General features: G+C 45.9%; 1 protein-coding gene across 1 annotated transcript in view; it reads right to left on the reverse strand.

The window, feature by feature from the left end:
* Positions 1–25,268, reverse strand: part of HOMER2 (homer scaffold protein 2) — a 60,227-nt gene extending 34,959 nt beyond the window's left edge. The window contains exons 1-2 of the mRNA XM_084293417.1: positions 25,102–25,268; positions 3,947–4,103 (exon numbers count right to left, since the gene is read on the reverse strand). Coding sequence (XP_084149543.1) covers positions 3,947–4,103; positions 25,102–25,196 — 252 coding nt within the window. The 5' untranslated portion in view covers positions 25,197–25,268. The remainder of the gene's footprint in view (positions 1–3,946; positions 4,104–25,101) is intronic.
* Between the last annotated feature and the right edge of the window lie 495 nt (positions 25,269–25,763).

The raw sequence follows: 25,763 nt of genomic DNA on the forward strand, positions 1-25,763 counted from the left end.
ACACATCATCCATTCCTTCTGGCCCAAATACCAGCTACCAAAAGCTGCAGGGCTCTGTCCCTCTACGCTTCACTCTGCTCTCCAAAACACACTGGTCCTTCTTGGCAGGATGTGCCCTTATAGATCCTAATGTAAGGGCGTATGTTCCTCTTAACACCCAAACAGCTTCACCATACTGTATCATGTACTGTATTCAATTTGGGGAACAGGATATGAATATTGATTGGCAAAATTTGGCCCGTATTTGTATTCTTACTGACTGCAATTTACTTCAGAAATAGATCCACTGATTTTGCTTTCCCAGCACAGCAATTTTTCTTATTCTCTCTTCAATACTTTAGCACAATTATGTCTGACTTAGTGGCTGATCTTTAATATTCAAGGTAATCATTAGGTAATAAATTCTTTAAAATCATCTAGCAACTGGGAATGAGTGTCAGTCGACCTTTTTTTTTTTTCCCTGAAACACAAACCCCTTCTTTCTGTATCATGTATTTACCAAAACTACTTTTGCAATCTATTAGTCTTTTGACCCCAATTTTGATTTTTTTCTGGCCATCTGACTAAGCATCCCATAGAAACAACTTCAGACTGGCATCTGAGATGACTCTTCCTGCCTCAGTTTTCTTTGCTGCAGCTGTCTCAAAATGTCCCACTATCAAGTTTATTGCTGGATATTAAGTTTTAAAGATAGCTATGTGTTCCTTATTAACAACTTATTTTTCAAAATATAAAAACAATGCTGTTGCAATCCTAGGCTTTATAGGCATATAAATTTAGAACATTTGAAAATGAGGGCAGAAGCTTGTTTCTGAGGTGCAACAGGGTTATACTTCTTTCTCAAATTCTATACAGAAACAAGTTTCATATCTTCTCCCTCATCTATTTGGCTTGGATAATGCTTATTTCCAATTCATAACAAATAAAAACAAACAGATCCACTGGTCAGAACACTGCCATGCATTATTCCAGAGGATGACAGAGGATATCGGCCTGTGCAATTTCCATGCTTTCAAACTTCCTTTTCACCTCTAAAAAGCTGCATAATGTAGGTCACTTTTAATGAGGAGCCTTGCACATGGCTTCCCCCACACGCTACAGAGCATCCAGGCACTTCTGAGTTCATGTTCTCCCTGTATCATTGCCATAGTTTGTAATTTTTTCAACAGGTTTGACTTTTGCCCACAATGCTGGGGACTTTCATATGGTAAAGTCTCTTGGCTGTCTCATTAACTCCAGATCAGTGTGTGCCCTTGCATTTTACTGTATCATTTCCTCCAGCACTCATTATGCTACAGTTTATACAGCCTCTGGCTGGAAACTTCTTAAAACATCATGATGAAATTACTTTCTCGACAGCATACAAGTCAATTATAATGTAATTAAAAGATACACTAATCTATTCCCTTGTTTGGTAACGGTATCTTGGTTAACATCATCCAGAGCATGCATTTATCCTATCTGTGAAATCTTTTGCTATAAATTGTAATCTACTGTCCACAGCACCTGTTTTTCTGTAGAAGATGTAGGAATTATAAAACCCATTCTCTCCCAGCCTTGGAACCAGAGAGGAATTAAAGTGGTACAAGCTATTATGAATCCTGGGTTGCTGCTTTTCCATGCTTGACTCCCCAGGCATTTCAGTGGGGTTTTTTGTCACCACACACAAAGCACAGCCTACCAGGTTGGCAAAGCCTCAGAAGGGTGCTCAGCATGCCTTTGGTGCATGCCGTGCAGCCTGCCCCATGCTCTGTAGGACAGTGAGGGTTTCGGCAGCCCCATTTTATTCTGCACACCTGCAACTCAACACAGTGCCCAGGGTAACATGCTGAACACCTGAAGCTTATGTGACTGAGTAAGAACAATGTTTAAGTGAAGTGCCCAATATTCTTAATCATTTTAAAGTACTTTTATCGTTGCTTTCTAAGTCAACATAAGGTTAAAAAAGAATCCAGTATCTGCATCTGAGTTGGATTTAAATGAGAGTTCTCTTCAATCCAGTGTGCATTATACGTGTTTGCCCCACACTGTTAGAACAGCCACTTTGCAGCCAAGACAAGGATGGAGAGTTGTAAGTGATACATGTCCTTCATCTCCACCTTCCCTCCAGGCCCAAGTCCCTCCTTTCACTTGAGTTTCAGCTTTTTGTCATTAAAAGAGGGATAATTTTGCCCGCAGCGATGCTAATCTGCCTGATACTTGCCAACACACGAAGACTCTATTCTAATAAGTGAGATGAATGGAAAGCAGGACAAAGCCAACCAGCGCTGCCTATATTCTTCCTCACAGTCCTACCAGGCTTCATTTTGGACTAGAAAAGTAGGTCACAATGCTAAGCAATAGTTGTTTGAGGGGAAAAAAGCAACTTCTATCATTAGCTGGGTACAAACACCGTCCTTTTTCCATATCAGCACTCTTAAGCAGACAGGTCAGGTAATGGGACTCTCCAGAGGCAAGCGTGGAGGCACCATTTCTTCTCGACCTGCTCCTTAATCAGCAAAGGTTCAATACAGTACGAATAATTCATGTGGTGAGTGATTGATTCTCGCTTGGGAAGCCACAGGAGAGAATTTTAATGGGAAAGGCTCACTGCCTCCTGGGGTACACGCGACCGGGGGGACTGGTTCCTTCTTGGTGTCTTTTGGGCTGATGAAGGAGCGGAGCTTGGATGCCCTGCAGCACTGGGCAGGACCCTCTGGCTGAGGGCATGCACTGCCCTGAGCCCCCCCACTCCAACACATACAGCAATAATTGCTTGCTTTTCGTTAATCACTCTTAACACACATCCACAACCCCAGCAGCTTGCACAGGGCTTGGCTTGCTCCCCAGCAAACCAGGGGCTTTCTGGAGCTGAGGATGCCGGCACTGACAGCGTAACGATGGCAATGTATTCGTGCTGTACCTATCTCAATGGAACATCACCATCAATTTCAACAGGCGGTTTGGCTGATTTATAAGCCAATATATAACCAAATGCAGCACAGGGGATGTTTGGAAAAACAAGCATGTGAAGTAGGCATGACAGATATAAGCGGTTTATTGAGGGATGATTTCTGAGGTAGCTCTCTCCCAGGACAGTGACATTTTAAACACCCTCATTTGAACGGGAACACAGATGAGCAGGCTGTAAACATATCTCATTTTTCTGTGTTTTGTGCTTTGACTGAAATGACAGAAATGACCAATGATTTCTGTGCAAGAGTGAAATGTTTTACCTTACACATCTGCAGTCTGCTAGGGGAAAGCGGTCACCTTACAAGTTAGTTTGGAGGGACGAATCAGAGGGAGAAGGTGCTAAAGGTATTAAAATGGTTGTCTGAGCAACCCACTCAACCCAAGTGACCAGGATTCTTGCAGGAAATACTTCAGCACACTGTTTGGGGATGCAAAACAAAATAAGAGAAAAAGCATGGGCAGCAGGGAATGTCTACATGCCTAATTTGTCACCCAATGCTGATGAACTCCAGTGCAAAAGCAGTAGAATATTAAGTGCTAACCTGTAAACATTTCAACCATGCAAAAGGGAATACGCAGTTGGCATTTAAATCAAAAGCTCTTGTCTGCACATATCTGTCTCCTTGTTCCCTTTAAAAAGAACATTTTTTCACCAAAAAGGCCACAGTGCTATCTACCTAGCACAGGTGGTGTGTTTAGATACTGTGCTACAGACAAAATTTTGGCAGTTAAAGCTCTTGGCTCATTAAAACTAGTCAGTGATAGAATCCTGTCTAGGTCAATTCATTTTGGAAAAATCACTTTTCAGTTGCTCTGTGTTTTTTCAGTTGTCACTACAGCTGTCCACAATGGTTTATATAAATAAAAAAAAAAGTGAGCATTTATGAACTTATGTGTTCAATGCCGCCCATCTATGTCTATCGCCAGCCAGGGCTGACTGCCACGATCCTCTCCACACAGTAAACACGCCGGGGTACCATCAGCCTCCTACCTTGGCTCCATCCACACTGATAATCCGATAGCTGTTTCTCGTGCTGTCATAGAAGTAGGAAACAGTTACAGCCTGCTTGCTTGCGGGGACCCAGTTCTTCTTCGTGCTGGGGTCAATTTGGAAGACATGGGCTCTGGTGGTGAAGATGGGCTGTTCTCTGGAATAGGGAGGGACAGGAGAAATGGATGCATGAGTCTGTGGAAGATGAAATGTCCCGGAAGCCCAGACCTGACCAGGCAGCGCAAGGCCAATTTTTCCTCCTCTTGTTACGCTGACTGTGTAACCCACTTTTTCCTCCAAACACTTATTTCCAGGAAAGGATGCTTACATGCACACTTTCTTTCCCCATCCACACATTTTCCTAAGCACCACAAACCCCACATGGCCAGCTTTCCTCCTGCTGCTCCTCGCTGCGACCTGTGGTCCTGCTTAGAGCCAGGACTGCTCTGTGGAGGCACCAACAATGCTACCAAAACAAAGGCACGGTGCCATTCCTGAAGCACTAACGTCTCTATCCTGAGAATGGCACCATATTGTGGATGTGCCTGAAAAATTCATCAGATGCAAATGCAGTTAATCTGCCTGGGGAGTGAGGGGGGGGGGGGGGGGGGGGGGGAAGAAACAGGCCCATGGCCCTGCCAGTGCAAGGGGCCGTGTGCCAGGGCTGAGGTAAGGCCCCTGGCACCCCAGCCCTAACCAGCACCGCTCTTCAAAAACATTTTGTGACCAGTGTGACCCTGAACACATGGCAATGCAAACTGCGTGTAGGAGCGGAGAGGATGCAGGACTGAAAGAACAAGAACTTGATGATACACACCAAGCCATCCAGATCAGAATTAAGACTTACTCAAAGGCTGTAAAACTAAACTCACCTCAAGGTGTTACCTTTAATCCAAGTTTAGAAAAAATAAACTGCAAATAAAGCCACGTCGTGTTTATATAAATATATATGGTATATATTTTTATGCTTTTTGTTCTTAAAAGCTACAGTATATAATGGTATATATAAAGTGTACCACTTGATATTTTCTTATCACATACAAAATATTTTATCATTAATAGAATTCTGACAATATTCAAAAACAACTGTACTGCAATAGAGTCCATTATTAACTCCCACAAATATTTACCTCATGTAAACCAAGAAGGCTGCCATGCTCAATTTTGCACAAAGCAAATGAAGATCGGTATGTGAAAGGCCAGAAGACCTCTCTCACAAGTCATTCTTTCATATCGATGTAAATAATTCTCTTCTGTTATTCTCAGTCCCATCATTTTTGAACTATATTTTTATTAATTTCTATAATCTTCAGCTCCTTTTAAATCCACCTCTACATTTTTTAGAATATAAGAAGTTGAGTTCTGTATGTGGGAACCATACAAAACACCATGCACGATCTTGATCACTATACTTTAAATAAAATTGAGGGAAGCAATTCATAAACATTGCACAGATGAAGCAATGTAACTGCAGAGCTAGCTCAGGGAGGCTGGTGTGATCTTGCAAAGCCCCACAATGCCTCAGAAGGGAGGAAATGAAACATTTTTTTTTCTTTGCAAGACATATGCAAGGTTTTACATTTTTCAGGGGCTGCCATGCATGCTTCTAGATAGACAGCTGTGCCAAACTCTGTAAAATACTTATATGAAATATATTTAAATTACAAGGGGACTGTCATGTTACAGCTGTGCAGGAGCATCTTTTACTTCAGCTGAGGAGCTGAAGTAACACGGGAAATCTGCCTCTTGTTTCCCACACTACTGTCACTGCAGTCTGTAGCTGGGAGAAAAGCAGGGCCAGGGCTCCATAATATGTTTTAGATACTTCCATCACACATTACACAGGGTTAGCAAGGGAGGTTTCCCCCAAGCTACTTACTGTTTTAGTCTAAAAAATATGTACATTCTCTGAGTGAAGAATAATTTTGAATTTATTTAGCCTTCTACTTAGCTCTGTATTTGTAGTGGATTTATTACTAATTGTTTTTGCTAACGGGAATATGACCTATATATCACAGCCTAAACTTTCAAAAGTTTCAGACTTTTCCTTCATGAAAGCCCAACTTGCAAACAACTTTATATACACATTTCTGTTAATTCACCTTAACAATACCAGAAAATACTGCTAAAATTATGCCTGGGCTCTCTGAAGCAGCAGCAGTAACCATATAAAGTAAATCTGGAGATAACAAATGCAAAACGAAGGGAACAACTATCTATCTCCATTCCTTCAGGAGTCTTGTAGCAGCTACTGCTGGCAGTGAGGGCTTTATACATGCATCTGAGTGGGTAAATTAATGGATAATAACATTCAGGACTTGAGATAGCCATCTATCCAGTCATTTGTTGCTGTCATTAAAAGCTAAAGACAAAAGCCAACTATATTTCTAATCCTTATGATTATTCAACAACGACAAAGGCTCCCCCTTGCACCACGCCGTCAGTGAAGCCAGCAGCCAGTGAAGAGCACACAGGCAACTATAAAACTTCGATTTTCCAAAGAAACACCGAATTAGTCTTTTTTTTTTTTTTCTTCCCCTAAACTACACCACGGCCTTGGAGACTTCCAGACTGATGCTTTATTCCATCAATGCCTCACTGCATTACTTGCAAACTTTGACATTCAGGAAAGCAATTCCCTGACTAAGGAATGACTTTGTTTTCCACAGTTTCTTTCCTTTTCATTTTAGCCAAGATTTATCAGGTTTTATGCTAAAAATGGCTGCTATGCTAGCTTGAAATGTTGGCAATGTCATTTGGTGTGTGAGCCCGTAACCTGGTCTTGATGTGAAAGTGCAGGTGAGAAGCACTGGCTCTGCCAGGCAGCCAAAATGTGAGTTGTAAATCAAAAAACAAAGAGAATTTATGAATGTTTAAAATCTCATGAATTCTAACCGAATCTGTTATCAAATACATTTCTCTTTAGAAAAAATCTATTTAGAAATCTATTTGACAGTAATATCCAGTGTTTCAAGCAAAGCAGCTTGAAATCTAGCAAATGGAGACCTAAATTATAGTTAATGGTTCTTTGTTTAATAACACAGATTAAAACAGAGAACACACTTTGATAAACTTTATTATTACACATGGCTGGCGTGTTTTATAAATATGATAATAATTTTCATGCCACGGTTTTATCGATTTTAGTTGACTTTTCATTTCCATCCCTGTGTTATGTGAGACAACCCTCACACAATAAGCAATCATTCTCCATTAATGAAGGAATATGTCATTAACCTTTTCACAGGAATTAGAAAAGCAAAAACTAAGGCTCTAAAGCTAACTAACTTCATCCACAGCTGTGTGAGGTCCAGTGCCACATTCTGTTAACATATAACCATGCCAAATTTTACGAGTGTGTGACGGGCTCCTTTAAATACATCTTCATATAGCTGACATCTGGTGGAGGATGCACGTGCCTCCAGACCGTGTGGCAGAGTAGAGTTTTTGGAACGTGGTGCTTCCTGCTACGGGCCACTTTCGTGCATGCGCTGAGCTTTACACCGCCTGACAGATCTGCTGTGATTTGCTACATGAGCATTAGATAATGAGCGTCTTTCAAGGAAGAAGAAAAGTAGGTACAAAGATAAAATGCTGCATTGCAACATGCCCCCCATCACTGCAACTGATCATGATACAAAAAGATATATTTGTTAAATGCAGCCAGAGGAACATGGTGCCTTCAGTCCCAAACAAACCTGAACCAATCCATCCTGCACCCAGAGAGCAGCAAGCTCTCCACTCATTCCCCCACAGCCTCAGAAGTCTCCAAGTGCCTCCCAAACGTACACAGAGTTACAGTCGCATCATCACATATTATCAGTACACAGAATTTGCCTTTGCTCAAAACACAGAGGGGCCTGGCCATCCTCTTGGCAGTCTTTCCAGGCAGTGGAAAAACACACAAATTAGTTTCTCAGTGCTGGTGCTTTGTCCTTGCTCAAACTGCTAACCTCACCACATGTGCTCAAGTCGGCATGAGTACATCCTCCTTATATGCCATGAGCAGCCCAAGGCCCCTATATACTGCACGCTCTGTGTCCATCACTGCAGGGTCAGCAACCAGAAGCACCCTGCTAGCAGGAGACAGGGACCCACCCTCTGGAGTCCCCAGTGTGAGGTCCTGAGAGTCTTCTGAGCAAGGTGCATGGGCAGGGCACCTTTTCCTTCACATAAATATAGTAATAGCATGTGGAGGGGAGATATCTTTGTTTTATTTTTAGTAAAGCTGTTTACACACCTCTGCAAGACTCGGCTGTCCAAAAACTAACCAGTGCTGCCATGCTCTCCATGCAAAAGCAGCCAGGATTTTCAGGCATGCATTGTCACCGTTAGGTAATGCCGCACAGAACTGGGCAGAGGCAAAAGATAAGCATGGATGTTTTACAGATGTGATAGCAGCAAACCAGCATTATGAAACGAGGCGGCTCACTACCTTCCCAAATTGGCATGTGCTAATTAATTCGGGTCAGTCAAATCTCATCAGATGCAACACACAAGTCCGGGTGCCGGCTGCCAGCACATATAGCCATCAGGAGCAGAGAGCCTGCTCCGACGTGCAAGACTGCAAAATCGGTAGCATGGAGCAAGCAGGTGGTAATGGCTCCATTTTACACCTGAGGAAGCAGCCATAAAGAGCGAGATGGCATCCTGGGATAACAGAGCCAGTAGCAAGCCTGGAAATAAAATTAAATCGCCTCATTTCCTCTCCACAGCTTTGCTATTGCTAACATCAGAGGGTGGTTTGGTAGCAGATCTCTCACCCTGGGAAGTTTTTGACTACATGAGTGGAAAAAGCGAAATCAATAGTGGAATATTCACCACTCAACAAAAGCTACTATTGTAAAAACCAACAGTCTTCGTATACCAAAGGGATGCTGCCAGTGGCTTTAACAACGGCTCTCACACAATTCGGAGGCTGGGGGTGGCAGGATACCTGCCTTGCAAACTGTGTCTGCTCCTTGCTGGGACACTTTCCTGCACCTGGTCAGCTCCTGTTGGTCCTGAAATGCAAACACACCTTCAAACACAGCAACTTCCATCGCAAAAATTACTTGGAAGGATGGAGCAGCAACCCTGAGCAAAACAGGCCAGGCAGTGTCAGGACAGAGAGAAAATCAGAGTATCTGTTGTGTACAGTGGATGGGAGAACTGGCCCAGAGTGACAGGCAGGGCTAGCAGGGGACAGCTGCAGTCAGCTTTGGCTCTGCAGGCACCCCTACAAGTGCATTTTTCAGTGCTATGGGATCCAAGTCCTGCACCTCCGGCAGTGCTGAGCCACAGGACGGACTGTGGTCACTTACAGTGCAGACAGAGCAATTCTTGGAAAAACAGGCTATTAGGACAGCAATTACACTGTCCGCCAAAAAACGGAAAGAACGATAAAAAAAATATATTTACAAATATATAAATTTACCCCAAGTCCTTCTTTTCAATCCTCCAGTTGCTGAAATCCCTGGTCTGTGGGCAGACCTCTCTCTCTCTCCCTATGACTGCGATGACAAAGTTGCAGCAGTGCTAACCAAGGGCAAGGTTGTGCAACTTATTCAAATGACTATAGACATAACTCTCTAGTGCCCACTTTATGCTAGATTTGATATCTTTGCACCTGCAGAAATGTATTAAATTCATGCAAAAAAAAAAAAGAAAGACACTTTAGACACTTTTTAGCTCCTTTCATTTACAGGCATTATTATTTCAACAGACAATGTAATTAACAGAAGTGCTTCTTACATTTGTAGGCAACATAATAGTTCCAGTTACTTAGACAAAAAAAATAAGAAAAAAAAATAGCTAGCTAAAGAGGAATTTTCTGTCAAAAGTACAGATGTTAATTAAACTCATTTTTGGTTCACAGCTGAGTAAGTCCAAAAGAATAAGTCTTCAGGACAAAAGCTCTCAGTGTGAAAGTCACTTTAACATCTGGGAGCTCTCACAATGCCATTATGCCTTTATGAAGTCAATACGTAAATGAAAAGGCTTATCTTGGGCAGTGGAAAAGCTCACACTTAACTTTTGGGCTATCTCCAGATGGTTATTCACCTTTTAAGACACTCTGTGAATAAACACAGACAGAGGATAAAAACTGAAAAGACCCTGAACTACTCCACTATAGGTAAGATTATTCTGAAAATAAAAAACAAGTTCAGGCATGTGTGAAACTGGTCCTGCTACTCTGGTTATTTCACAGATCCTTCTTGAGAAGGCACTGAAAGAGGTTCCATAAATTTGCACCCCTGGAAATGTTTACACAGCCTCCTGTGTACATAGGGATAAATTCAAAGCTAATAAAACTGGGAAAAAATGGAAATAACAGTACTCTGTTTATCCCCTTTGCCAGGATAGACACAAACTCTCCTAGTTTTGTTGGCAAATAAGGTTGTGTCAGCACATAAACAGGCCCCCAGAAGCCTTCTCATTTCTCTGGATAGGTTAAAATTACATCTTTGGGGCTCACCTCAACCCCAACAGCATCAATGCCGTTAGCAGAGCCTCCCCCATAGCACAGCGCTCACCTTGCAGCATTTCAGTGAGAGATTTCGATCATAAACTTAAGTATAAAACTTGGAGTGGAGAGGCCACGTTTGTAGGAGGGGGGAGGCAGACTGGCCCCCACCTCACCCCAATGCCAGCATCTCCCACCCGGGCAGGAGACACCCGTCAGTGCCTTAAAGCTCACAGAGCCATGTGTGTGCACCACAACTGCTCCAGCTGAGGAGGATGAAGCCAGCTCGCTGCAGACGTGCCCTACGCCAAGTTCGTTGAGCAGCACCTCAAAATGACAGCCAGCATCCCCCGGCCTTGCATTATGCAGCCGCTATGGATTGGACCCCCTCTCGTTTTACTGTGGTGAGAAATTACCAAGGAGGTGAAAATAATGCAGACAATGCTGGAGGAAGAGTAATTTATTTTGCATTTGTAAGCCAGCAGGAAAATCCCTCAGTCTCTATTATTATTATTATTAATCCTTTAGAAGATGCCTTCTATGTTGCAGAAGGTCAGGGATATTTTGAGGTTGTGTGTGTTATTTGGTGTCCATTAAAAAATAAAGAAGTTAAATATCAGAGGATATACAATCAAAATATCGTGTACCTACAAACAACAGTGGAGTGAAAGACCATGTGTGTCTTTGTGCATGCAAACCCACTGCCACCAGCAGGGCAGCATCTTCATGCTCAGGACATTTTCCTTTCCCACATCACAAGAATTTAAATGGCAGATGAGGTTATCTGCGCACAAATCCAAAAAAGTTGATTTTAATCAGCAGCATAATCAAAGCCTATTGCAAAATAATATGATTGAACTCCCCATTATCTTACACACCACAGCAGCAAGCAGATCCTTGGAGGAGAGCTCTTCCGTGCACTAGTCCACATGTGTAATTATTGATATCCTTTCCCATCCTCTATTCAAACGCTCTCCCTCGAGGCTTTTCTTCCCAGTTAAACTTGGAGGGGGCAGGGCGAGCCTATCAGCTCTGTTTAAAGACCAAGCTGGATAACTCTGATCTGCTGCCTGAAGAGGCAAATACGGAATTCCACCAAGCGTAACACCAGCAGAAAATGATAAGGTTTTGCTTGTCCGGGGCTGGGTGCAGGCCCTTTGCCAGGTACACGCTGTGACTGGAGCCACTGCCAAAGCACCGGGGAAGTGCAGAAGACACTCATGGCCAGGTGTTTTGTTGGAGGGTATGAAAAAGGTGCCATGGGTGGTTTAATACAGGGATTCATACCTTTATTGAAGCTGAAGCATGTAAAAATTAAAAGCAATTAACAAAAAAGCAATTTGGTCTATAAAGGATTAGGAAGATGCAAACCTGTGCCCACACAGGGCCTTGGGTGCGTGTTTCAGCTTGCCCGTGCTGGGAACAGCAGCGGGCTGGCAACAGCACTGCCCTGCTCAACCAGGTCTGTCGTTACAGCCTCCTCCCAGATTAAGCCATCCAGGAGAGAAAAACAAAATCACCAAATGCAGTCAGGGACACCAAAGACTGCATGTGAGAAGTGGAAAAGACAGGTCTGAGTGCATCCACCACGCTCAGCCTGGAAAGGGAAGGTGCTGGACACCAGCAAGTGCTGCCAAAGTGAGTGTCATTCTCCACTCAGTGCAGGTTAAATTGGGCTACATTGAGAAAAGCAGGCTTCCTTTCTCTGGGAATTTCAATAGTAAAATGCCAACAATCATAACGTTTTGGCTGCTGCTGGCATGCAACAGCACCTCTCTAAAGAGCAGATGAACATAATTCTTAAAGGTAGAGCATTCGCCTTAGAGATCACTGAATGGCGTATTTTATCTGCTTCGAGTTGAAAATACAAAAGGAATTGAAACATTTAGAAACTAATATTATTCACTGATAATTTTAATATTCACCAATACAAAGCTATCTGTTGCCACCAGATTTACAGTACAGATCTCAGAAGCATACACTTATTTGTTTACATAAAAAATAGCACAAAACTGAAGATCCTCTGGAAATCTCCTGAGCGTCAGAGAGGAAAAAGTACTAAATCTGAAAACCAGAACCAGAAAGTTGCACATGAGAAACAGCATCTATAAAACAACAACAAAAAAAAGACATCCTCCAAAGAATACATTAGCAAAACCACAAAACCAAATCCCTACAACCTTCTAACTCTGCAGTGGAGCACATTACACACATTAGTGGGTAATACTGGGAGAAGATCCTCCCAGAAGTTCCTGAACCCAACAGCCACCCGTTTGAGATCCCCGCAGTCCCATTCCCTTAGCTCTGAAGCCCCAGACACTTTGGATTTCTGGGTGCCACTGCCCCAGGCCTCATGGGCTATGTGAGGATTTAATTCCATCAACAGCATTGTTCCAGTGATCGCGTGATGCAGGTTACATTACTACAGGTTATGATGCGAAAAATGTGAAAAATGGCATTCTTATGTCAGCAGAGTCTCAGAAATTAGCATGGGCTGGCTGGCAGCCCGTAGAACAAACAAAGCCCAGCACACGTTCTTGTTACGAACTAACAGGCCAAGATGTGTTGGGGTAATATGTAAACCAGTTCAGTTGTTCAAGGCTTTTTTTGGATGTGCGTAGGCATTTACAAATTAACCCAAGGTTTGAAGAGGCCAACCATTCTGCGTGGCCAATCCATGCCACAGCCAGGGCTGTGCTTCCAGGAGAGTGAGAAGTCGGACCCCTCACAGTGCCAGAGCATTTGTGGTTTAAAAATAAGAAAGCCTTGACCTGATTGCAGAATTTATTCCCTCTGCTGAGAAGCCATCTTCTCACTTTTTGGGAGGTGAACAAGAACCATTGGAAGAATAACACCTGCTGCCATGTATGATACTACTGATCATGCTTCTCATGTTGCTAACGTTTTGCTTTTCCTAAGTTAATACAACAAGAAAGCACTTAATAGCAATTTTTTCCCTGTTGACATACTCTGTCCTCTTGGTATTTCTTGACTGAAAGACTGCAAATGAACCTGGCTTTGTCTTATTAAAATAAAGGCCTACTGGACAGAAAAATCAAATCAGTACCTCCAGAAATTAAGGCATACCATTTCTCATTTACATCAGTGCAGAGTTCTTTACCTTTCTGTCAGGGGTGAAGGACACGGCTGAATGATGCTTTTTTTTTCCATCTCATTTATGTATTGATTGTAATAAGGGCAGACAGGTAGGCCTATACAAGCACTGATTCTGTCAGCAACCAAAGTTGCCAGGACTGTGAATATTGTCACTTATGGATTGATAAATGGACTACATGGACTAATTGCATTTCAGCCTCTCTGGACAGATGGCAAATCTTGCAGCCATATGGCAATTATTTCCACTGCACCAAAAGCATATTAACACTTACCAAAATGTTTAAAGGAATGAGATAACCTAATTTATATTTTTTTCCATGAACTGGGACAAAAACAACTGGCTTGGAAGGGCTGGTGCTTAGGGTCAGGCTCCCTCCCAGGGTTCCCACTCGGCACAGGCTGGATGCCGGCGGGCATCACGCTGTTATTGATGAAACCACCCGGGTGCACCGGGTCCCAGCCAGATACAGCGCTGCTGCTACAGCCAGAGGATAACATGCCTCACTGCAGCTGTTCGGCATCACCCTTGTGTAGTTGCCACTATTTGCTGCTTGATATTCCAGCTGCCCCGAAAGTTGGCAGCACTGGTATGTGTACTTACTTTTCCTAGTCTTTCTCTCTCTGGTCTAAAACACACTGGAGTTATTTTCCTTACAGTTTTCAAGGCAGCCACCTGGCCCAAGCAGATGCAGAGGACAGCCCCACGCATGGCAGCAGGGTCTCTGCAGGAAGACCATACATGCACTGCATTCATTCACCTGTCCCCATATCTGCTCCCAAGAGAGGAACCAGCTTGGAGAGGGCAGCACCACGCTCCAGCAATGTTGTGAAACCACCCTGACCGGCCAGATCACAAGCAGAGGCTCATCCTGCTCAGTGCCAGCCAGATAAGCCATGGCTAAGTTTGGCAGTGCCACTTCAGCACAAAGCCTGGAGCTCATCACATTTACCAAAGGCAAACAAAGCACTCCACGGATGATACGTCAGGCCGACACGCATCCCCGATGACACAACCTGCTTACGGCCATGTCCTTTATTAATACTTCTGCTGTAGAGCTTTGAACTTTTATAGGATTTAAGTGGTGGCAAATTCACCCTTCAAAACCACTGGAGAGTACACGCAGGAGAGCCGATCCTCTCTGTTTCAAGTTACTGCTTATTTATACCAAACAAATGTGAGCAAAATCAGCTCAATAAATTCTAGATGGGCTTTTTATGCCAGAATAATAAGCCATATTACACAATTCCAATGATTTATTTTTTCTTCATTTTCAGGATAGAACCCTGAACATTTGTTTTAAAATAGGATTAAAAATCATCTCTTGTATTACACAGCAATTTGTTTCAAGCGTGCTCTCCTGGTACGAGACTCCTTGCTAGTGGAGGCAGATGCCTCCCTTGCTGGAATAGACAAAGTGCATGCACCAGCTTCCCGGTTGCCTTAAGTAAATTATAGCAAGTCAAGAGCTGGGAACTGTGCTCTTCATAGACCCTGTGGTCTAAAATTAGTGCCTGGTGTTAGCATGCAGCATGGATCAACTGCTCACACAGCCGCTGCAGATAAGGTGCCAATTGGTGAGAAATTCTTACTAGGCTTTTTGCACGTTCACACTTTAGCACCCCAGGAATTCGATCGATTTGTCTCATCAGGCCTCTATTACAGATCTCTAAACACTGTTTTCTCTTAGGAAGCTTTACTACCCTTAAGCAGCAGCCAAAAAAATAAAACATTTCAATTGCTCATTTCTCCGTAGACAAGCAACTGGCTGCCTTTATTTCCACGTGCTCCCCCTAGCAAAACACTGCTGCCCCACTAGGCTGGGCTGTGGCCCACAGGGAGCCAGATTGCAGCCTCACCATAGAGCAAGGACAGACGGAAGGAGATGGAGACAGAGATGGAAGGGAGGACAAGAAACTTACATCTGGGGTGCAAAGCACAGACCAGCCTGCTTAAATCCCAGAAGTCAGTCATTCTTTTAGGGAATACGAGGCAACGCCGAGCCAACCAAGCTGTGCCCAGCCGCCGTGAGCCTGTTCTCTCCTCCGGCCAATAATTCAGAGGACATTCAATAATGGAGCTGACGAGCATAAACTCTCTCCAGTACAACCCCGTGTCATCTATGCTAATCTAACAGTTATTTGAAAGGGCACTGTAAATCAGTGCAACGCTGCTTTTACATTTCGTGGGAGAAGCCTCCCAGAGTAGCACTATCTCGCTGTACCTCCTAAGGACAATAGTGCCAATTCATAAGGCGGAAAGGAAAGATCAAACAGGGAATGCAAAGTGGATTAGATATTTTGATTCTGTTCCAAACTCTAATACTCTAATTTGAAGCTTAAAATATAAGAACTTTGGCAATTCCTCCCCCACAGAATTTGAAATGCTAATTTCTAAGTCAATGGAGAGAAGTTCTTGCAAGCAGATCTAAACAACGCACACACAGGGTTACTGCTTGGAGACCAAAAATTCAGAGCAGACCTTCTCTACAGAGGGAAAAGCAGGTGACCAGAGCCACAGGAGAGGTGGTTAACCCTGGCATCACGAGGGGCTCAGCACAGCCTAAGAGGGTTGCAAAACCTTCTGCAAAACCACGGGTGTTGCAGAGAAGCCTGGGGAGGACAAGCGGGGTGAGAGAGCCTGGTGGGAGCATGGGGCTGGGTACTGCTAATGAAGTCCTTGAGAGCTGATGCATCTTCCGTGATGTGCACTTCTAAGGGCCTCAAAAACCAGCTGCTCAGAACCGCCTGCGTCTGGGGAACGTCTCTGAGCAGTGCAATGTGAAGGGGGCTGTGCAAAACTTTAAAGCTGTTATTTGTCCTTCGGATCTCTCAAAAGAGATCATTATGCACAAAAACCCATTTGCCTGCTCTGAAGCACAGAGGAAGGTGGAAGAGGCACCGAGAGAAGGCTGACGGAGGACGCACAGACCCGGGCAGACTTTGGATGTGTGCAGGAGGCCCGTCTCGCTGCCCACCCCCGGACCACTTCCCCGAACCAGCAGCTCCCGTCCCAGAGCACGCAGTGTGACCCTTTCCCACAGCTATCATGGTTTTCTTGTGCCTGAGATAAGAGATTGAAGCTTTTAACTGAATTGCCTTGAATTTGGGTGGGTGTAATGAAGTGTCAAGTCCCTGTTCTCAGCCAAGCCAGTTTCTGTTTGTCTTGAAAAAGACCATAAACCAAATTAGTCTATTTATGTATTAGCGTTTTCAGAAGATCCCTTAAATACAAGCTTATGAAGACCACCTCTATAAATGCACAACAGAAACAGGGCTGTCTCCTGTAATGGACTATATACAAGTGACAGACAGCTGTCAAGCATACAAGATAAAATAATCATGAAGGGAGAGCTCTCGTTCACCTCTGTGCCATAACGTTTAAGGCAGCTAAATCTCCTTTATTGTCCCACGAAAGAACAAATTTCTCCCTCTTCCAGCTGGAAGAAGGGATTAGTATGACAATCATTGGATTATACGTGTACATAAATAGTGTCCAAAGATGCTTTTATCTCCTATACACCCAAGGGCAGCTGTTGATCTCCCCTGTGAGCTACTTGGGGCTGCCTCTTCCACGTGGAAGCTTCCTGGCAGGTCTGGGAGTATTTTGGCCTTCTGGTGACAGGGGTTTGGCATACGTGGAGGAGTAAGTGGGGGCACCTCTTTACCCCTCTCCTGGAGGTGCAGCATGTAGACACATCCCTGTTAGACAGGGGACAACACCAAGGCAGGGGGACAGACAGAGCAGGCAGATGTAAATCGATGTATAACTAACATGAGGTCCCTAAGCTGTAGCCAGCTTTGCACTAGTGCCTGAGCTACCTACCAGAACAGCGCTCCTGCCTCATCTCTGGGCATCACTATCAGTGATAGGGACAGTAATCGGGTGTCCCACTCCTGCATTTCCCCACGCACCCTGCAGGCAGCACGGCGGCCCCTGTGCAGCCCTGGGCTCTGGTGGGTGGCTGCATGTTGCATGGCTCAGCTCAGAGCATCTCTCCCCTCCCCCCTTCCCCCCCCCCCTTTTTTTTTTTTTTCAAATGCTCTTATTGACAGTTTTCAATATCACAAAACAGATCACATGTTCCCACTTAAACAACTGCAGGGAGACATTTTAGATGTGCGCAACAGATTTATAGTGGGAAGCCTGAATACAAAATCCCAATAAAACAGGCAACAATAAAGCATTGCTGTTGCAGACTATAGAGCAACTCACCAAAAGCAAAGAACTTGACTCAGTCACTGCAATGCAATTAATACAAAGGAGAGAGCGTGCATCTTGGTTGAAGCACAACCTTTCCAGAAGGAAAAGCCTTTTTAAATACTCCCAGCTCTGGCTACAATACCTGTCCCTCTTCCAATGCAGGAACAAGCAGTAATGAATACTGAAATTAAGATGCTCACACCTCCACATGATGAAATTAATGTTTCTGAGTCTTGCAAGACTTAAATTTCATATTTTTTCCCCCAAATACAGTGTTCCATATCTGTTGAGGATCTACCGCTAAGCGTGAAACAGAGGCAAACAACAAATATTTACACAGTCGGCACTTATACACACCATTTCACAGTCCTCCAGGAAGGATCCTCAGCGCAACTAGAAGCAGCTTCAGGAAAAAAAAAATTGTACAATCTGGCTACATATTCTTGAATGTATTCCAGTGAGGCCTTTGCTGTCTTGCTGCATTGATGTACTAAACCTGGTCTGATAAGAATGCAGTGGCAGGACTCCTATTATTATTATAATGCAAATCCTAACGGGAAGCAACATCTAGCAGCTCCAGAGGGCTCTCTCAGGCCCCTCGATGTGTAGGCAGAGGAGTGCAACTTCTACAGAAAATTTCTTTCTGAATTGCAGGGTTCGAGTTCCTAAATCCTGTAGGCTGCGGTGAGAATTCCAGACGGAAATAAAACAGTTTGTCACTTCAGAAATTCTTACAATCTTGCATTTTGATAAGCTGCATCAAATAAATAACATCAGACTGGCGTGTGGGGGAGGCAGGAAAGGAGGATGAGTTGCCACAGAAGGGAACAGGCTTTGCACAGTAACCAGCAGCCACTTCTGCTCACACCTCCACTGCCAGGCCCTCTTTCCCCTGTGTCAAATCTGCTCTCTTCTCCATGATAAAGCCACAGTTGTTTTGCAGCTAAAGCTCCTAGCCTTGCCAGCCTTCACCATGAAGCCCACAAATCCTACAACACCTACACAGCAGAGCCTACTGCTCCCATATGAGTCATTAAGCAGGCTGTCCCGCTTAGTGATGTCATTCAGCAACACCAATTCTTTTTTAAACAAATCCTAAAACGCTCAGAGCATCAATTATTTAAAGTATTTCCTTCATTTTAATCCTGACCCCAGTGGCAGAATTACCATTACGAAGCATTTGCCAGTGATGCAAGAGGGCCCGATAGCCCCTAATAGCTGCTACGTCAGTAGGAGCGAGCAGCCAGCCACTCGTGTCACGCATGAGCTAAGCACAGAGCATCCAAGCCAGCAGCATTGGGCAAATCTTTCTCCTACCAGCAGGCAGAGAGCAGCTAGGATGCGTCATCAAAAATATAATCAAAGATCAACTGCATCATCCAATCTCATCTTGTACATTTTGCATGAGTAGCTGTTACACAAGCCCTCCTCACGCCGTCCCTAACCTGCACCGGGTGATGTGTGGTTGTGGCGCAGCAGTAACCTCCCCTGATGTTAATGGCCTATTCCCTACCTAATTGCTCTTGCCATTAAAAGTGCTTCTTTAATGCTCAAGCTTAAACGCTTCCTGTCTTTGTTTGAAGGCAGTGCCCTTGCCTTGCCACATTCTGAGATTTAATAACAGGATTGTCAGCTATTTACAGCACAGAGCTGAATTATTGGGAGAAACTTCGCTGAAATACGTTCCCCTAAGCACATTTACATCCTAAAGAGCCACCACCAAAGCACAGTATAAATAAGCTGCGTGCTGTATTTGCAGCACACAAAGGTGATGGACAGCATTCAAGGTGAAAGCAGGCAGGGATCTGACCACAGAGCAAGCTTCAGCACCGAAGACCTTCCCACTCAGCAAACTCCCTATCAAAAAGTAAACAGGAAAACCAACAGCTGATTCAAAATGCTTATGCTTCCTTAAATATAGTTTCAGGGGTGAGGCTATTTATTGTAGGCACTGCATTAATACAGCCAAAAGAATGAATAAAAGGCAACGCAGAAAGTCACGCTGCCAAACCAGGCTGATGCCCTTGCTCTCGGGTTCTCAGCAAACTCATTGCTCCTCTCTGCCCCTTTCAGTCACACTGGGAATGTGCTCAAACAATTTAAGACAATTTGTCAGACCTTGAACCAGTTAAAACTACTTATGGTTTAAAGGAACTGAACATCAAATAACTTCTTAACATTTCAAATGATGCTTTTGTTACCAGGAGACCTACTCACCATCCTCTATTCAAATAGAAAGAGGGGCTTGAGGGACATCCCAACTTTGGGGAGGATATTTTATTTATAAGCTTCTTCTCAAGTGACAATCAAATTAACAGCAGTAATTAATTTGTCTAGTAGTTGAGAGAAACTTGACTACGATCACTCTCTCAGCATTAAGTTTTCTTTTTGTTCACCATTTCTTCAACATTGACTACCTGAGCAAATTTTGGTGAAATTTGCACCAGGGCGCTTGAACCAGTTGTGGTACTGGTGGATTTTTCCTATTGTAGCTTGCTGAAGTTATCTCTAAGCCCACTGTTTATCTCTCATGGCAGTCATTCATTCATCATTTCTTCCTGCTCCTCTATTAGCTTGTTTTGCAATTTCTCCCAATTTCTCATTTTCCGTAGCTCTTACTCACCCATGGGATTTTTGCCCTAATTCAGTTATGTGCATTTATCTTCAGCATTACAAGCTCCCCAAATAATTGTGGATAAAGGGACAAGGGCTTTTACCTGATGAAACCTGAGTGAAATGCTCCAACATTTCAGGTTTGCTCTCACCTGAACACACCACACCAGCCCTGAGTGCACACAAATCCTTATCACAGCCTATCCACTTTGTCTCCACCCCAGGTCTCCCAGCTCCCTGCCTCTCCAACCTTATTAAAATTGTGTTAAACTTGTTAAAGGAGCTACAGAGAACAGGTTTTATAAATGCCATTGAGGTCAACTGAGTTCTCCCATCCATTTCAGTGAACTCAAGATAAAGCTCCAGAACTTAAAGCTCTCTGGACCTGACTTTTCCACTGGATTTTGTACAAACACCTCCTTGATCTGCACACAGAGATGCTGAATTCCCCAAATCAGAACAGCAGCCGCTTATACCCACTCTGCAAAAAAATGGGAATAGCTACATAAGGAATAGATGCAGTGAAGAACCAAGCATCCCCAGGCAGCTGCCTCGAAAATCCCAAGACTGACAGCCTTAGCGTCTGTTGGGTCTCGGTCTCTTTCCTTGAATACCATCACCAGGTGGATGCTGCCTGGTGTAATCTACCCCCCTGAACTATGCTAGGATCTGAACTGAAGCTACAGACCATAAAACGCCCTAAAATAGTCCCACAGCACCAACTGGGCTGCCTGCCTTGCCCCAGCCCTGTCTGAAGGACAATGGCTTTGCGGTGGCCTTACGATGGCATCCGGGTGCTGTTGCTTTGGGAGTGCAGTGCTGTGGCTGCTCAGGCACATCCAGCACTGTCCCCCCCTTCCCTGGGGACAGATGGCTTGGCCAAACTTTGGAGGGAGGCAGTGCAAGACTCCCGTGGATCCCAGCAGGAGCTGGATGAAGGCCAAGGTGAGTTTCCTCTGCAACACGCCATTCCCCGCTACGGAGTGTCTTAGGCGAAGCTTATCACCATGGTATCTAAAGTACTGCTGGTACCGGGAAAGGCCAGCTTGAACAGCATCCAAAATTAATGCTTTCCCATAACACTAATTTCATCACATCTTTTGCCTCCATCACCTTTTTCTGTCCTCGTCCTCCCTTTTGTCTTTTGCTCCCCGGATGGCTGCAGCCATCCATCGGCCGATGGACACTGCTGCTGCTAACAGCAGAAGGGAAAAGTGCAAGGCAGTCTTCCCTGGTGCTCTTAAATGTCACTGCATAATAAAAGCATTACATACGACTGCTCTCAGAAATATAGGCCCCCAACCGTACCTTTTCATAATAAATACTACAGGAGGGGCAGAGTTTTGCTCATGGGTCCAGAAGTCTCCTTAAGACGAGGTTACTTCATCGCTGGAGCCAGGCTTGGAAACTCACCTTCTCCATCTTCCTGGGGGTGGTGGGGGCCTGCAGCCCACCTGGGGCAGGCAGAGGCACCTGCTGGGTAGGGGGCTGCCAGCCAGCCAGCGCCAGCAGACCACGTTAGCTCCGGTAGAAGCAGCACAGAGAAGCAGCTCTCACCAGCCACAAGAAATGTGTGCTAATTCATCATTAACCTATATAGCACGCACATATACATACACAGTCATACGGCTTTTACATCGGCATGCAGCTTTTCGCGGTAATTTCTAACAGTCGGAGGCCTGATTTTCATTTGATGTGATTTATAAAAACTGATTTGAAACTCAAATTTATTGCTAGAGAATATTTAAATTAGTGGAATTTTAATCCAACAGATAATATAAATAACAGCTTCAGCAGCAGTGATTTCCACATCTAATCCAAACTGGGTACTTGTCACATGCCTCATAACAAGAAATATTTTGTCACTGACAGATAAGGAAATACCAAGACACTAAAGAAACTAAAATAGTAAAAGAATGTAAGCACAGAGGAAGAAGCTAGTCAATACCTCCTTAAAATCATCTAATAACTAAGACTGAGGCATCTTTCTAACTGGAAAGTTAGCTTATACTGCTTAAATTGAGGTCAATTGAATCAGATGCTGGCTATTAGATTAGTATGCACAGCTCACAGAAATCGGAGCCCTAGACAAGCTTGCCATTTTCTTGGGTTTGTTTGTAACACCAAGACACAAATCAAGCAATTTTCAGACAAAATAAAGCCTCCGCAATGGGAAATTTGTTGTTACATTGTGGTTATTTAAATAGCTAAAGTTTAATCCCTGGTACTGTTGAGGTAAGGACAGTTGCCAGATGTGTTGAGTGGAAGAAAGTGGTGATTTTGAAAGTTTTTTTCTACAAAGTAAACATTTGTACAGTGGGAGCTCAAACAACGGCTTGACCCAAAGACAATGGTTTTCGGTCAGCAGGAACCTTCACACTGACTTTAATGAGCACTGAGGCAGATTTTTTTTTGCCTAAACACCTTTTTTTTTTTTTTAAACAAAAAAAAGCATTGTTTCCACATCCCCTGAATTACATGCATTTATTTTTTCCAAACATGTCAATGACTTTTGTAAAACTTGACACTACCTTGCTGCCTACTAAGTTGAACTAAACCAACAGTTTAAATAGCTCAGCTCACAGCTAATAAGCAATTTAAATAGCTTTGCTGAGCTCAAGTAGCTATATCAGGTTTCATAGCACCATCAGTCACTGCCAAATCCATAGGCAGCATTTAAATGAATCATTAGCAATGGTCACCCCCCCCCCCCCCCCAAAAAAAAAAATCGTTTAAGTGCTAAGAATCAAGTTATTGTCGCAATTTCGGTGAGAACCTGCCTATGTGACACCAGAGCGTGCCCAGGAAGCAAATCCTGCTGGAATTCCTGGGACAAAATCTGCTCCTTCCGATACAAAAGGCTGGGCACTGTGTTCCCATCGCAGAGTGCGTCACAGGGACAGGCGAGTACAAAGGCACCCATTTCACAGAAGGCAAGGCTGAAGCACACCCAGGTAAAGGATTTCCCAGCAGAGGTGGAGCAGGGACACAAGGGGTGGCTCCTGCGTCAGGTGTGCTGAGCCCCTGCTGCAGTAACCTGCATGGGCAGACTTTGATGTTTTTTATGTCAGAAAGGTGGATGGCGAGATAACAACAGGAAACACTTACAAAACACATATCCAGCAAACACCTCGCCTGCACTGCGTACAGAGCGTATGAGTGTGTACAACCCACACTGAAACCCCAGGAATGAATGGTGTCGGGAGCTTGATCTTCCTCCCCAGCACCAGTGTCAGGCTGAAACGACTCAATCGAAGCCAAATGTGTTACATTGGGGTATGGAACCGGACCGGCAAACGTGCCTCATACCTATGCAGGTGCCATGAAGCAGGGCAGCACAGACAGGGGTGCAGCCACGAGCACACCTGGGGCACTCCGGAGACCCAGGCCCTGGGAAGCTCTGTGGGCAGAGCAGCACCACGCTGAGCCAAGGGCCAGGGCATCGCTGCCACCTGCCCCGTGATTCCCTCCATGCCACAGCCAAACTTCACAGCTGCACTCATCCACCGGCACAGAGCCAGATCAAACAACAACGACAAAACTATTTGTTTTTAGAGACACCCAGGTAAAAAGAATTGGGATGAGTTCCCCTGGGCTGGCTGTTTCTGTCCAGCCTGGGCTCAGAGTGGCCATACTGCTCCAGCCAGGTGTTGATGTTTCCTTCCACAACCCCAAGCTGTAATGCTACCTCTGCTATTTCCAATGGAACTTTACATAATGAAGAAGAGCCCCTTGTAATCCTGAAGTAAAACATCAGGAGACACTCTTCGGATCTTATTTCTCCCCTCTGCCCCTGCACTCCTATTCAGAACTGCTGGGTATCCGATTCAGGCACATGCGTGGCATTTTAATTCATTATTTATCCACACTGTCTCAAATGGTAGCACTTTGACAATAATCGACGCATCTCGAGTGGGAGGCTGCACAGCTGGGAGCAGCATGAGGATGCCCAGAAAGCAGAGAACGGTTCCTTGCCACAGGGGGGTGAGGAGAGGCAAGGAAAAGGTGGAAGGGACCGCAATAGGACAAAAAATAAAGCAAATTAACCGTGTGGGTTTGGAATCCCCCAAGATATTCTGGTCGAAAGGACGGGTCTCTAACCCGCATGCAGTTCCAGCCGAGAGCACCACGTTAACCTCCCCTCCCTACCGCTCAGTTCACGACCTGCCCTAACGCCGGCAATCGGTTTTTGCCCCCTATTAAACTTGGAGGCTGGGAACGAGGCAGGGCTGATTTTCGGAAAGCTCAGGCTCAATTCCCCGGGAGGAAAAAGGGTTGGGGTGCGTGTGCGGGGCGGCTTTGCCCACACCGCCGCCCGGCTCCCACCGTCCGGGCGAGTTGGCGGCGGCCCCCCCCCCGGCGGGGAGCCCCGGCAGAGCCCAGCACGACCCCAGCGCACCCACGGAGCCCCCGGGGCCGGCAGCGCTGCCCCCGCCGGGCCCCCCCGGCTCTGCCCGGGACCCCCCAGCTCCGCCTGTGGCCACCAGCAGCGTGCCCGAGCTGGGCTTGTATTGATCTATTTCTCAATTTTTTTTAATTTTTCCCCTCTGCCGCGCTCCCACCCCCGCCGGCGCGGCTCGGGTGGGCGCCCCCCGGCCGGGCGGTAAGTGCTTAATGAATTAATTGCCTTAACGAACCGCCGCCTCCCTGCTCGGCGGCGGCCGGGGCGCACCTGCGGAGGGACCGGGGCTGGGGGGCGAGCACCCCCGCGTGGAGCCGGGGGGTGCCGGGGGAGGGGGGCGGGACGCGAGAGGGGCGCTGGGGGCCCGGCGGACTCACCCCATGTCTCGGCACCTCTCGGCCGGGGCGGCGGCACCCCCGGGCGGCTCCCCGCGCTCGGCGGCCGGCGGCGGCCGCGTCCCCACTTCGCACATGCGGCCGCCCCGATCCCGATCCCGCTCCCGGCTGGCTGCGGCTGCACGGCGGCAGCAGGCGGCGGCGAGGCGTCCTGCTCCTCCCGCTCCTCCTCCTCCTCCTCCTCCTCCTCCTCCTCCTTCTTCTGCCACCGCCTCCCTCCCCCCTTACATAACCTCCCTCCCGGGCGGCGGCGGCACCGAGCAGCCTCCCGCCGCCCCCTCGCTGCTGCCTGGAGGGGGGGAGCACCCCCGGAACCCCCCCCAAGCCCGGGACCCCTCCAACTCTCCGCCACCGGGCACGGGCAGGCGGCGGTGGAGGGGGTGGATGGAGTGGGGGAAGCCCCCGAGGGCTTCTCGGTGCCCACCCCCGTGGATAAGGGGACGGGGGTGGGTGGGTTTGGGGTGGGGGGTGACCGGCCGGGGGGGGGTCGGGGTGGTGAGAAAAGTTTGGGGGAAGTGCTGGGGGGGGGGGGCCGAGCACCGGCTGCGCTGTCCCGGTGCCGGGAGCTGCAGCTGCTGGGGGTGGGAAGGGGGGGACACACAGCTGGGGGGCACCTTTGCGCTCTTTTCATCCGTTTTGCCAGG

Source organism: Netta rufina (assembly GCF_964035555.1).
Source record: "Netta rufina genome assembly, chromosome: 11".
NCBI classification, from domain to species: Eukaryota; Metazoa; Chordata; class Aves; order Anseriformes; family Anatidae; genus Netta; species Netta rufina.